General features: G+C 53.9%; 3 protein-coding genes across 3 annotated transcripts; 2 read left to right on the top strand and 1 right to left on the bottom strand.

Moving 5' to 3' along the window:
- Window positions 1-480: 480 nt before the first annotated feature.
- SOJ1F (elicitin) lies at window positions 481-846 on the top strand (the record flags this gene model as incomplete). Its single annotated transcript, XM_009533880.1, has 1 exon — window positions 481-846. A coding segment is annotated over one exon (366 nt), but the record flags the coding sequence as incomplete, so codon positions are not given.
- Window positions 847-7,557: 6,711 nt separating this feature from the next.
- Window positions 7,558-8,798, bottom strand: PHYSODRAFT_250678 (hypothetical protein; the record flags this gene model as incomplete). The annotated part of the gene is made up of 3 exons (XM_009533879.1): window positions 7,558-7,806; window positions 8,091-8,477; window positions 8,508-8,798. 3 exons carry the CDS (start codon window positions 8,796-8,798, stop codon window positions 7,558-7,560), a joined length of 927 nt encoding a protein of 308 aa, XP_009532174.1.
- A 1,206-nt stretch (window positions 8,799-10,004) lies between these two features.
- On the top strand, window positions 10,005-11,087 carry PHYSODRAFT_336336 (hypothetical protein; the record flags this gene model as incomplete). The annotated part of the gene is made up of 2 exons (XM_009533878.1): window positions 10,005-10,669; window positions 10,772-11,087. 2 exons carry the CDS (start codon window positions 10,005-10,007, stop codon window positions 11,085-11,087), a joined length of 981 nt encoding a protein of 326 aa, XP_009532173.1.
- Window positions 11,088-14,779: the final 3,692 nt, after the last annotated feature.

Genomic DNA, 14,779 nt, shown 5'->3' with positions numbered 1-14,779 from the left:
TGTTTTCGAGCACTTATAAGGCTTTTTGAATGAAGATTTTTTGTTTCCATTACCCTGCACCTGCCTTGCATACTACTAGTTCTGCAGTAGTTTAATGTTCTGGAAACAGTTGCTAGATAGAATGGAAAATGGATTTTGGGTCGGAGACCTTACGTGCGCGAAGCTGAATACGCAGACTCAAGTCCGGAATAGCACTTCGGATATTCGCCGAGTTAGGTTCATCGTAAGAGTTCGCTTCGTGGGTTCTCGTCCTATCCTGCCTCTGTGGGCGACTGCTCCTAGCACTGTCGACCAAGAGCAGAATCGGATATGCTGGGCATGCACTCAATCTATCGCACGCATCGATCATCGATGACCAGGACTGCGGCATCTAACCTCGGCCCCCAGAACTCCATGTCGTCTTCGCCCCAGTTCTCTCCATTCTGAAATTTCCCTTGTCAATCACAAGTCACCCACACACAAGTCACCCTACTTTTCAGGATGAAGTTCACTGCTGTCCTCGCTGCCGCCGCCGCCGCCGCCGCCGCCCTTGTTGGATCCGTCAATGCCACGACCTGCACCAGTACCCAGCAGACCGCCGCCTATGTCGCGCTCGTGAGCCTTCTCAGCAAGTCGTACTTCACGCAGTGCTCAAGTGACTCGGGCTACTCCATGCTCACGGCCACAGCGCTACCCAACACCGCGCAGTACAAGATCATGTGCGCGTCGACTGCGTGCCAGGAGATGATCACGGAGATCATCTCGCTGAACCCGCCTGACTGCGACCTGACCGTGCCGACCAGCGGTCTCGTGCTGGACGTTTACACGTACGCTAACGGCTTCGCGTCGACGTGCGCATCGCTGTCCTCGTCATCGGCCTAAGCTTAGGTGGACACCTAGCAACTTCCTTGTGCTAAACATACGCCTGACGCTTCCAAAAGCTACAGACGCTTCGTTTCCTAAGCCTCGCTCGATAGGCGAGCTTTTAAGCTCATATTAACACGCAGTACCTGTTACAGCCTGCCATTTTTGGCCTCTTTTACGGGATTTCAAAACGCAACTTAAAGAGTTAATCAGGTAGTTTATTACAGTGCTATTCGATGTATTGTGCTTTGCACGAACTTTGGCATGCGATTAAGGGCTCTAAACCAACGAGCAAATCCTTCCCGGTGATCGTATCTCGCAGCCTAACTCAAAGTTAAAGTTGAGCTAATCAACCGCCAGTATCAAGCGCCAAGAACGGAGCGGTTGCCACTGCAAGAATAAATCGGTTGTCGCTGCAAGAAAACAAACTGATAAGGTCCCCGCTAGAATGGTGCCAGCTCCTTGCATAATAGTAAGCACCGATTTCGGCGGGGACGTTTTCTTTCGCTCTCTTCGTCGGGGCCTTGCGCGTTAAACCAAGCTCGAATTTCAGAGCACGGCATATACGGTAGTAGCAGTAGAAAATATTTCTTTTGTCTGATTGCTTTCTAGTCGATGATTGACATGCGTTGGCGATCTATCGTACTAAACTACGTCTACAATATTGAAGAACATCCGTTTTTATATCGAGGAGCTGCAAGCAGCTTTAAAGTCAGCGTTTCCTGCACTACCAAACATTTCTAGTGCGAGCGAGTTAGAATTAGAATGTCAGGGCCCTAGTATTGTCGGATTTTTTCCAGCCATTCAACGAAAGTGAGCATAACTCATCGTTAAATCGTTGTCTTAGCAGCTATTCTATCTTAAATCGACGAGTTAGCCTCCTAACTCAATGATGGGCTAATCGCCGTGATTTGCCAAAACAACGAATTACGTCGTTGTTTAGACAGAAAGCATGCAAAGCACAATAAGACTTTGCTATTATAACAAATGGATTCCATCGGGCGCATTTATATTGTTGGCTTAGCTGTTGAGAACGAGCTCGCCGAAAAGACGTCTCTGGGAGACGTTGCCGTGCGGTAACGCATGTATCGCAATCAACCAATGACTTGTGTCGAGATTCCGTAACCAGACCAGGTGACGCATAGATAGAGGTATGTGATTGGTCAAAAATAAGGCTTTGAAGTGCTTTTGCCAGACGGCGGCGTATGGACCGAGGAGTCCTGGAGCTTGAAAGTGCTCATGAGTTTTTTCGTCTACACCTATTTTAATAGGTGTTTAAAAGTGCATTCTCCTACATATTACCACCACTGGACTAGGTGCAATTCCTCCCCAGCAGGTGCGGGCACTTAGACGCCGCTGCTGGGCACCTTGTCCATCTCCTGCTGCTCGCATTGCCTTCCCGCTCTGGGACTCCGGACGAGCTCGTGCTCCTGTCGGCGTTTCTCGGCGACTGGACCACGAGATGGCGCGTGCAACAACCTCAAATACAAAGCCCTTGCTATAATATGTCTTAGTTGAGCAACGAAAGTTCAAAGCCCGCCTCTGCTGCTAGCGGCGAGCAGACCAAAGACGTCGTATCCGCGCTCGCGACCTTGGTCATATGACTGCAAGTGCCGTGCGTGGCAGCTCTTGGGCCCCAGTACCAGGCTGCTCAGACCAGTTAGCATCGAGTCTACCGAGTGAGTCTACCGATTGATAAAGTAGTTTTCATGACCGCAGGGTCTGCTGCGCCTGCGTTCATGACGACGAAGGCAGCCATCGCAGCGACAGTATGCTGTTCCCTTGTGCGCCCGCCGTGCGAGAAGTGGGCGAACATTTGAGCCAATCAAACAGGCAGAACCAGTGTAACGAACCCATGCTACACTTTCACTGTTAAAAAAGTTGATACACCATCGTGTTTGATTGTATCGTTGTATTGAGCTGATCAAAATTGTTATGAGAAATGGTAAGCTGAGCTGGTTACGCCGGAGTACAAATCACTATACTGAAGTTACTATAGTTGGAGATTGACATTTGTACCACAAAACGCACATAAAAGCGTATAATATGTGCATAAAATAAACTATAACACCAGGATTTAGGGGCAACGTGCAACCTCGTCACTTCCTGCAGCATTGTAGCTCAGCTTTACAGCCTTGGATGCTGCAAACTTTGTCAACCTTCTACTATGACCAATGTGAACATGTATACCAATTTTCAGAGTGAAATCATTCCTCCTTCAAGACCCTCTCCGTAGTGACCATGCGATCTGTTAGGGGCATTGCGTGGTAAAAATAATGAATGCTAACGACTATGTTGTGTTTATGAGATTGCTCGTGCTCCCGAGATTATTTTATCCTCGCATATGTAACATACGAAAGAATATCCAGACTGTTATTATTGTGAACGGAGCTGGGGGGAAGTCGTGCTACTGTGTGCAGGCCACATCTTCACTATCGGGTTCAGCATCAACAAAATAGCCGACCGTCTGAGCGCAAGCTCAGATGAAACTGGTGCTTCAGTGGAGCAGCTTCACAGGCAATTGGTCTACGTTCAAGATTGTCAAGGATATCACCTGCACATCAGTTGTACACAAACTTCGTAAAAAGTTATGAGTAATTACCCCCCCCCCATCTAGACCCATTCTAGTGTACCAGATCTGGCACGGCCTAGATGGTCGGCCACGCGTCGTCTCTCCAGGCCGCTGCCTGACTTGCTTCTTGCTCTCTCGCTAACCTGAATACATCTCACTTTCCAATCTTCCCTACGTCTACGTCTTTCCTTCTCTCCCGTCTTCGACCTGCGCAAGTGCTGATGGCTCGAGAGGTTATAAGCCAAACGATAGGGAGAAGCGGGGAAGACTTCCCACGCCTCAACGGCTCCAACTTCCCAGTGTGGAACGCTCGCATCCGCGCAGCTCTCGACGGTTAAGGCCTGCTAGGCTTCATCGACCAGGAGGACTACGACGGTGACTCGGACTCGTCCATCGTCGACTCCGACGACGACCAAGACCTCAAGCCTTCCCACCCACCCTCGCCCACCAAGTCGGACGACCTGCTCTCCGACACCGGAACCCTGTCTCCAGACGGCGGTCTGGACGCCGATGATGCCAAGCGCGACGACAGCACGGCCCAACCAAAGCCTGGCTCCTCGTCCGGCGCGTCGTCGGACTCTTCGTCGGGCAACTCCTCTGAGGCGATGGCGACTGACCCTCAGTCGTCCCGCTCCGCCAAGCCCACCCCGCCGCCCCCGGTGATCAAGTCCTTCACCGAGACCAAGCGCGACAAGGAAAGACGCCGAGCACTGCTCCGCGCACAGGCCAAGAAGGCTCGAGCGAAGCTTCGAGCGGCCAAGAAGCGAGCGGCTCGCAAGCCGAGCCCGCACGAAAGACGCCGAATGGAGCGCAAAACTCGATCGTTCCTGATCTCAATAATCGATGATGCCCACGTGCTCCTCGTCGAGGGTTGTACTTCTGCCTACTCGTTCTACCAAAAGCTGCGTGACCGCTATGAGGGCTCGACTGCCCACGGCGACCCGTACTACATCAACCACTACTTGATGACCATCAAGTATGAGGAGGGTACGGATCTGATGGCGTTCTTCCTGACCTTCGAGCGCGCACTGAAGGCGGCTGCTGAAGCTACTGGCATTGTGATGACTGACGAACAGAAGTCACTCTATCTCTATCATGCGATGCCTAGTACCTGGAAGCCTGACCTTGCGATTTGGAAGGACAGCAAGAAGTTTATCCTGTACACGGACCCCAAGACCAACATTGAGCGTAAAGTGCTGAATGACTACGCCAAGCGCAAGTACGTGATTGAGAAGGGCAGCCCCGAGACCCCCACCACGGCCAGCGAGACGGCACTTCAGGTCATTGCGAACACACCTCATGGCCGAGACGACCCGCCTCGTCGTTCTCAAGGTTGCACCTACGCGGCCAAATCACGCCATCCGCAACTGCCGTGTGCTGCAGAAGCACCTGCGCACTGGTACTGTCAAGGAGGGCACAGTGCTGCCAGCAAACTTTGGCATTATCGACCGCAAGCCGAGGGATGACCCCAACCCCTTTCCGGCCAAGCAGCAGTGCACCCAACGCTCGGATGACCGGCAGCGCCCACCCTCTCGCAATGAGAATGGGCTCAAGGGTCCGGACATCTATGATCGCTCTGGCAACCCGGTCAACTTCCAGGACCTCCAGCGCAAGTTCAGCTCGAGAGGACGCGAAGCGGGGCTCATCGCATATGCGACTGTCATCATGCCGGACATCGGTTTGTCGGCTACGGGCTCTGACCCCCATGACCCCGCGGGGACGGTTGACTCGGGATGCACTCGACATGCTGCTTACCAAGAAGCCTGGTTCAAGGAGATCCGCCCCTACGCCGGCGTCATCATGGTCGGTGGCAAACACCAACTACCCAACCGCGGCATTGGTGATGTGGTCCTCGAGGTGGTTGACACTACCGGTACTACCCGCCTCATGGAATTCCGTGATGTACTATACGTGCCGGACATGAAGTTCAACCTCCTGTCCATCGCCCAGGTGCTGAAAATGGGTATTCGCCTTGTCTTCAGCAGCACTACTTCGTGGGCAAGGACTACAAGGTCCACGTCGAACTCGCGTCGGACATGAACCTGTTCCAGTTCAAGTCGAAAATCCCACTTAAGACGCCCAGCGCGCCCGTGGCCCCAGCTCCTGCGGACAATCAACCCGCCAATGCCCTTGTGGCTCAATCAGGTATGGACCCTGCTGTCTTATTGTGGCACAAGCGTCTCGCTCATCCTAACTTTCCTGTGATGCAGACCATGTCTAGGACCCAAGCGGCCCCTGAACTGGCGTTCTCTCAAGCATCAGCGATCCCCAAACACTTCTGCCCCTCGTGCATCTTTGCTAAAGCACACCGTGCTCCATTCAATAGTAATGTTGATCGCACTTAAGACAAAAGACGCCCTCGCCATCTACTCTAAGGCGCTACTGCTCAACGAGCCCATTGACCTGGAAGAGGAACATACCCTTCATCATACCATCATTACTCTCTTAGCTGCTCGCTATGACCCAGACCCTAAGACCTACAAGGAAGCCATGCGCTCCCCATATGTATCTGACTGGCACGCTGCTGCCCTCTCTGAATATCGGTCACTCATGGAAAACCAAACGTGGACACTGGTGCCGCGGCCGCACAACCGCAAGGTGCTCCAGTGCCGATGGGTTTTCGCGATGAAACTGGTCGCGTTGTGCGCTTTAAAGCTCGCCTCGTCATTAAAGGCTTTCAGCAAAAGTACGACATCGACTATACAGAAATCTTCTCTCCTGTCGTCCGCATGGAAGTCCTTCGACTGCTGTTCACGCTTGCAGCAATCCTTGACAATGAAATTGAACAGATGGACGTTAAAACGGCGTTCCTCAATGGTTCACTTGACGTAGAAATCTTCATGGAACAGCCTGAGGGATTCACCTCAAAGGATCGCCCTGGCCTCGTATGCAGCCTTGGTAAGAGCCTATACGGCCTCAAGCGAGCACCTCGTGTCTGGTACCACACCTTTGCTAAGTACCTCGAACGTCTCGGCTTCACTCGCCTAGTTAAGGACCGTTGCGTGTTCTTTAAGGTTATATTCAATGCGCCGTGTTACATCTCGGTTTACATCGACGACCTGCTGATCATCTACCCGTCCAAAAATGTCGTTGCTCGGGTCAAATCGGCCCTGAGCTCCGAGTTCCACATGACCGATTTAGGGGGAGTATCCTACCTCCAATTGAAAGGAACCGAGCTAACCGCTCCATCTTCATCCACCAAAAGAGCTACGCCACCAAAGTGCTAGACAGATTCTCAATGTTAGACAGTCACCCAAAGAGCACGCCAATCGCGCAGAAGCTTAGTGCCACCGACTGTCCTACCGACGACGCTAGTAAGGCTATGATGGCCAACAAACCGTACCGAGAAGCTGTAGGTAGTTTCATGTACCTGATGACGGGTACTCGTCCTGACCTTGCCTTCTTCATCCGTGAAGTTAGCCAGTACCTTGACAACCCGGGGCTGCCTCACTGGAATGCTGTAAAGCATGGTCTTCACTACCTCAATGGCACAAAGGACTTTGGCATCACTCTTGGTGGAGTGGAAAACCTCGAGCTCCTACAGTCAGATGAATATCTCATGGCTTATACGGACTCAGACTACAGCATGCTAAGACACGACGCTGCATCGGTGGTTATATCACTATGTTCTGCAACAGTCCCATTAGCTGGGTCTCACGGAGACACCACACAGTCGTGCTCTCCACAACGGAAGCAGAGTATATCGCACTCTGCTACTGCATGCAAGAGCTGATCTACTTAAAACTACTGCTAAGAGAACTAGGCTACGAGAGCTCAAAGCCCACACTGATCATGGAAGACAACCAACGTTGCATTAAGATATACAACAACCCAGAGCTTCACGGCAGGAGCAAACACATTGGCGTTAAGTACTTCTTCGTACAGGAGAAGGTGGTGCGCAAGGAGTTCACTGTTAGCTATTGCAACACCAATGCAATGTGCGCTGACATCTTCACTAAACCTTTAGCGAAGCCACTATTTGAGAAAATGAGAGAGCTCCCCACCACAAAATGAGGGGAAAATTATATAAGACTTTGCACTTTGATGATAAATAAAAGAACAATTTAATGGTGAGAGCATTTTAGTTTTGTCTGAAGATTTAAAACCCACCGTGAAATCCTCTCCCGACATGTACTTCGCGATTACCAGACTCTGAACGGACGCACAAAGGCGAAGAAGTTCATCCAGCGACACTCCTCCACAGGCTTCTCCTTGCCCTTGTCGATAATGGTCTTGCGCTGGCCCCCGTCCGCCACGCGAAGCACAACTGCATGACCCACGAATCGGACGTTGTAAGCCGCCACGATGTACAATCCATCCGTAACGCCCTTGTCCGGAGTCAGCTCGCTCAACACACGCGGCCCGCGACGCCCGCCTTGGACGTAGTTGTTCTAAACCCTATTGTGGTTGGCGGTCCTAAAACCTTGTAATATGCTTGGTTTTACAAATTTAATCCAATCAAATCACCCCTCTATTGATTTTGACCTATTATATCATTTGCGTAAAACCAAGCATATTGCGAGGTTTTACAACAATAATTGCAATAATTATTGGTAAACCCCTGCAAAATGATATATTATGCTGCGGGGTGCGGAGCAAAACCAAGCATTTATGCATGTTTTACACTTTACTATAGGGGCTTCAGTATACTAAATCCAAGTATAATATTGATCACTAAAGGGTTAATCATCTCGTTAATCTTGAGCGCAGTCCCATGCTGGCGCAGCTTGCGCAGGAAAGCCGTGAACTGCTTCCAATTGCATCCCAGGTTCATGTCCACGTCGAACTTGCTCTTAGCCTCGGCGAAGAAAGCATCGATCACCGTCTGCGGAACCAGGTTGGGGCGCTTGAGAAGGTTGGCCGCAACTGCCATAGCTCGAAACATGCAGGAGTAGTCCTCGCCCGCAGCAATGATGGCCCTGCCGTACAAGTCAGTCTTGCAAAACTCGCGGAAGTGCTCCATCCCGCTGTTCTTGAAGCGCAGTACCAGCCAGCACTCCTCGCGGTGAGTCTCCAACATATTCTCGAGCGGCTCCAACGAGCGGTAGCGTTTGCTGGCAGGCTTCGGACGTCAATCCCACAGCACGCTGACGAAGGTCTTACTGATAGGGACGCCGCCCTCCTTTTCGTTGGGCGTCTCAGTCATGATGAAGTCGTCGATCTGCCAAACGTCCCAACGCAGCGTGGGGTCTGGGTTCCAGTATGGCTCCTCCGGCTCCTCATCCGACGAGAACAAGTCATCGTACATCCCCTCGCCCGCAGAGCCAGTGTCACTGAGGTCCTCACTGCAAACATCGTCACTACCTACATAGTCATCGTCTGAAAGCTCATCAGCGGATGACAGGGGTGACTCGTACAACGGGAGCCGCTTGGGCTTCACCATGGTCCTCTTTTGACTGCTCCTAATTTTAGAACGGCTTCTGAAGTCTCTAAACCAACGCCGCCGAGCCTTTACAGAGTAAGAAGGCCCAGCTAGTGTTCGAGCTGCTGATGTCGTTCTAAATCTAGGACGAAGCCTGAACCCGATTTCGGTCATCACGAAAAACTGGCTGTTTGCTGCAGGGGGAGTGTCAAGGATATTACCTGCACATCAGTTGTTGTAGTGGGCCTTTGGCTCACTACTTTAGTTTACACGTGTGCGCGTATATGTGAGGAAGCGTAGCTTAGTTTAAATTAGAGTTAATTACACTCGGGCCTCCGAGTATAGATTAATCTAAATAAACGATCCAAATAATGTTTTTGGGTTAAAATGAGAACTGCTATTTTTTGTTTTATGTTTCTGACTTCCCCTAAATGTAATATTCTTAGATAGGAATTTGCCAACGGCTGGTAGGCAGAATTCCAATGCTATGCATGTCGCTCATTGGCTAAAAGATGCTGCTCTCAGCCAATAGGAATCCTAAGTCTCTATGGACCACCCGTCGTGGTGGTCGTAAATGTATGTAGCCTTTGGTGTGTCTATACCAAGGTCGAGAAAGTCTTTCGAACCTCTAACAGACGTCGTATCTGTTAGAGTTACAGGTGACTGTTGCCACTTGTGCGTGTAACCCTGTTACACCATCCCCCCTCAAGGTTAGACGCGCCGAGTCACGGCACGTCACTCAGGAAATTGACCATTCGTCAATTCTTCACGTTGGGAGAAATAAAACTCGAGCTCATTCCGCAATGAGCTCGCCTGAGAAGAAGACCGACGCTGCAGCAGAGGGGAAGTCCTCCGCCGGGATAGAGACTCTCTCTATCCCCGAGTACCGCGAGCGTCTCAAAGCAAAGCGTGACGCTCTTGCTACCAAGGCTGCGGCGGGGACAACTCAACCAGAGATTGTCCTCGAAGGTTCTTCTGTAGTCAACGACGCCGTTGACTTCGAGGATGACGACGTGGAGATGGAAGAGGGCGAGGCCTCTTCTAGCAAGCGCAGGGAGTCTATCGACAGTGATAGTCTCGACCCGCATGCCGGGTCGAGACGCCCTCGTGAAGGAGACGACTCGGACGCTTCGAGCTCGAAGCGTTCGCGCGGCGAGAGCGACACTCCGCTCTGCTGCTGGAGCTTTAAGCTCTCCGCGTGAGGTGGCGCCTTCAAGCTCTCCGCGGATGCCGTCTGCGTCAGAGATCGCAGACCGAGTGGGCAACACTGTGCCTCCAAATGAAATCCCGCTGTACGTATGCAGCGGTATCCACGACGATGCTGTTGCGGAGGAGCAGCACTTTGATCCGTTAACGAACCAAAGGCGTGACTATTACACCGGGCTCTTCCACGAGCTCCGGTACTTCTCCAGCAAGAAGACCTCTTCTCGCAGCAAAGTGCCTGAGTGGCAGGCACTTTGTCAAAGTTGGAATGCTTTTGTTGAGAACTTCAACAAGAAGCCGGCTGCTTACCGCGAGCGGGTTAAGCATGCCCGTGAGCGCTGCGAGACATTCTCGACGCGCGGGAGGCTGGAGCAGCTCCACAGATCTTCTGTGGACGCTGGTATTCCATGCGCTGTGCCCGAAGGCCATCAGTGCACGTTGTGTCTTCCGGGTGCGGCGCGCTTGAGCGACCGCGACTTAAACGGGTACACGACGATTCGTGTACCTGCGAGTCTCAAGAATCTCCGTGCCAAGTTCTTGGCACGTGAGGAGCGCGACGATCGTGGGACTTCGGGCGCTGTAGGTGACCACAGCGCTCGCACTACCTTCGCGTCGGCAGTGCGTGGTGAGCTTTGTACGCTCTCACCATTTCCGGAACGTCCAGCAGTAGGACGTTCCGCGGCTCCCATGTATCTTGGTGGGGCGGAAACCCTCTCCAACGAATACGATAACGAAACGGCTGCCGGTTCGTTTTCGGGATACTATGGTTCACAATACGCTTAACAATCCAGCGTGTTGAGCCGCGGGCGTCGCGGATCGGAGGCGGCGGTGGTGGGAACACGCCCCGGGTATGGTCAACCTGGGGTTGACCTTGGCCCGACGCTCGAGGAGCGGGTCGCTGCTGTCGAACAGCATCAGAGCCGGGAGTTCGCCGCTCTGAAGCAGGAGGTGGCGATCCGGAGGGCTCGAGTCGCTCAGGGTTCGCAGACCGCGTCGGACATCTCTGTCGACGTGGGAGGTCGCGTCGCACGCTTGGCCCAGCGCGTTCACGCGCTGGAGCAGAGGTTCACTCCCGCTGGGGCTTCCGCTTCGGGCCAGCCGAGCTAGATGGCTCGTGCTGCCGGTATGGCTTCAGCCGCCCGACGTAAAAGGTCGGATGGAGGCGCATGCTAGATGGAATATCTAGCATGTAGGCGTTGCCATGCCGTGCCAACACCGTGAACGGCCCGATGAAGCGCGGAGCGAGCTTGCTCGCCCCGAAGTCGGAAACTGCGTGTTTAGGCAGGTTTTGAGTAGCTGACAAAACCAATGAACCCTTCTTGAATTCATTTGTGTTGCCCCTACCAACATTGTCTGCGTTCAGCTTCTGTCGGTCGACAGAAGCTGCGATAGCGTCTTGGACAAACCGAATGACGGCTTGTCTGCGTTGTACGAAGTTGATTTCGTCCGAACTGAACGAGTTCAGCTCGTTTCTAGCAGTAGGCCCGGCCTCTGCGTTCGTCTTCGCGGTGTCTGTGCCCTGCACAGACCCGTTCCTCTTCTTCTTGTTGCGCGTAGTCGCGGCTGACACTGTGCAAGTGTCAGCGGCATTCTGCGACTGCTGCGTTGCAGTCGTAGATCCTCCCCCACTTAAGGAAGGAGCCACCATCCCGAGTAGACTCGGGAGGCGTGGGTGTCTGTTGGCATTCACGTAGAACGGTGTATGCCCGGTCGAGGCATGCACCGAGTTGTTGATGGCGACTCCGCCATCGGCAGGCACTCGCTCCAGTGTTGGAACGAGTGAGCGTAGCTCTTAAGCACGTCTACGAGCACGCGGTTCACGCGCTCGGTCTGCCCGTCCGTCTGCGGATGGTCCGCAGTCGACATCGAAAGTTGACTCCCAAGAAGTGTGAACACTTCTTGCCAAAGGTGTGCAGTGAAGCGCGGGTCCCGATCCGACACAATGTCGATCGACATGCCATGGTGTTTGAACACCATGTCAACGAACAGACGCGCCGTCTGCTTCGCAGTCCCTTCAGCGGGTACCGCAGCAAGATGTACCATCTTGCTGAAGCGGTCAATAAAGACCACAACGCCTGTGTTCCCCTGGCTGTCCGGGGGAAGACCGAACACGAAGTCCAAAGACATGGACTGCCAACACTCTCGTGGAGTTGGTAGTGACTGCAAGGGAGCCTGCGCGAAAGGCGCAGCCTTCACACGTTGACAAACCTCGCAAGCACGGACGTACTTGCGCACCCATTTATACTGGTGGTGGTGGGCCCAGTAGAAGTCTCGCGTGAGAAGAAGGTATGTCTTCTCACGGCCCGGATGCCCCGCAGTCGGTGCATCGTGATACTCGTACATGATCCTGAGTCGCAGGTCATGGTCATTGGGCACGACAACGCGGTCCGCGTTGTCGTCAACTGCACTATAGAGTAATAACCCGTCGTGCACCCGATAACGGTGTGCACGAGCACGAAGATGCTTCCGCAACTTCTGACGAGTTTTGTCAGAAGGCGCTGAGCCGTAGGCCAGCAAGAGCTTCGCGTCCGCGTCGTGCGCGTACGCGACCTTCACGTCGTCCAACAGAGACGACGTTGGGGTGCTCGATCGCATGGCGTCAATGGCATTGACGTCGGCATCAGGCGTGGCGTAGTCAGGTCGACGCGAGAGCGCGTCGGCCACCACATTGAGTCTTCCGGGTTTGTATTCAACCCGGAAGTTATACTCTGCGAAGAATGAGAGCCATCTCGCCATCCGTTGCGAGATGTGCGGCGACTTCCCAGCCGTCCGCAGCGACGCGTGGTCTGTGTAGACCACGAACAGTTTGCTTCCGAGTAGATACACTCGGAACTTTGCGAGTGCGTACTTCATGGCAAGGAGTTCCTTGTCATGCACCGGGTAGTTGCGCTCAGCTGGCTTCAGCTGACGCGATTGGTAGTAGACGACACGATCACGGCCCTCGTGATCGTGCTGCATCAACGCACATCCGATTGCGAAGTCGGATGCGTCAAACACAACGTGGAATGGGCGATCCTGGTCGGCCACCGCCAAGGTCGGCGCCTCCGTCAAGCCCTGCTTGACTGCATCGAAGGCCTGCTGACACTCAGCAGTCCAAATCCACTCGGCGTCCTTTTTCAGGAGCTGTGACAGCGGGCGTATCATACCGGCGTAGTCCTTCACGTACTTGCACAAGTACGTGTCCAAGCCAAGGAACTGCCGCAGTTCCTTGACGTTCGACGGCGTCGGCCACTCATTGATTACTCTGACCTTCTCAGGGTCAGGGCGGACACCGTTCTTCCCAACGAGACACCCGAGCACGGGTATCTCGCTCGCCCCGAAGATGCACTTCTTCAGGTTCGCATAGAGCTTGTGCTTGCGCATGAGCGCAAGCAACTTCCGGAGATGCACTTGTGCATCTCAACATCGCTCATTGTGTCCGCAGCCCGGCTGTGGACGAACACATCGTCGAAGTAGCTCGGTGCGAAGTCGCGCACCGAGCGCAACAAGTGCGTCACGCACCTGCTGAAGGTCGCAGGGGCGTTCTTCAGCCCCTGCGGCATCACCAGCCACTCCCAGAGCATGCCGCTCGGCGTGCTCACATCCGTGAGAGGGATATCGCTCTCACGCATGAGGATCTGATAGAATCCATCGCGCAGATCAAGAGCACTGTAGATAGTGCTCCTGGCCATCGAATCGAGGATGACATCTTTTCGAGGTATCGGCGTCTGCGCCGGTATCGTCGCATCGTTCAGCTTGTTGTACGCATGAACGATGCGCCAGCCGCCCTGTGGCTTCTTGACACAGAACGTCGGAGCACTGTGCGGGGACTTCGATTCCCGCACTCATCTAGCTTTGCGACGACTTTCGAAGAAGTCGTCGATCGCTTTGACCTGCTCTCGCGGCAGTGGCCACTGCCGCGTGACACAGTACTTCGTGCTGGATCCCCTTATCCTGCGGAAGCTCCGCAGGGATCGCTTCCGGAAGCACGTCCGCGTACTCCCGTAGAATCTCGTAGAAGGGACTCGACTTCAGCGAGTCCCAGCTCTGCTCCTCAAAGCGCTCCTTCTTAGTCTTCGCACTGTGAGTGTCCTCACTCTCAGTGGTGGTTTCCATGAAGAACTGCCTCAGTTCTTCATTCTCGCTCTTCGTTCTCTCGGCGTCCGAGAGAATGCATATTTGCTCGATGCGTCCATCGTGCAAGTCACGCGCGAAGCGCTTCCAGCTCATGACTGGAAGCGGAGTCAACTCCGACGCTTGCGTCGGAGGGTTAGCGAGAGTCATCTCCCTGTACCGGAACCCGGCACAGGTACGCGTCAAGACGTTCAACGTCTCGACGTCCGGCTTCTCAGCCTCCGTCTGCCCGGCAGACATTCCTTGTAGCGTCTCGGCCCCAGGCCGAGACTTGCGCAGCGACCTTCGCATGCGCCGTCTTCTTGTTTTGCGGAGCCCGGCTCCGCTTGGTTCTTGACCTCGTCCAGGCCCAGCCGTGGACGGGTGTTCTTCTTCAGTACCGCCGGCGGGTTCATCCCGCGGGCGAGCGACATCAAGCCCGGCTTGGTCGCCCGGCGCTTCGTCGTGCAGCCCGGCTGCACGACAGCATGCAAGTTTTTCCGGTGCCGAACGTTTGCAACCGTCCGCACCGCCTGCAGCGTCGGCTCCCGGAGCCGACACGCCATCTGCACCTCGACGCCTGTTATTGGCGGAGCCCTCCGTCACAAAGGGTGCGCCGACTCCCGGAGTCGACGCGAAACTTCTTTTCGCAGCGCCGGTTCCCGGAACCGTCGCGACTTCAGTACCTCGACGCCAACCACTGGCGG

Source organism: Phytophthora sojae, assembly GCF_000149755.1.
Source record: "Phytophthora sojae unplaced genomic scaffold PHYSOscaffold_7, whole genome shotgun sequence".
NCBI lineage: Eukaryota > Oomycota > Peronosporomycetes > Peronosporales > Peronosporaceae > Phytophthora > Phytophthora sojae.
Note: the sequence above shows the minus strand (reverse complement) of the source record. Positions and strands in the feature narration are given on the sequence as shown.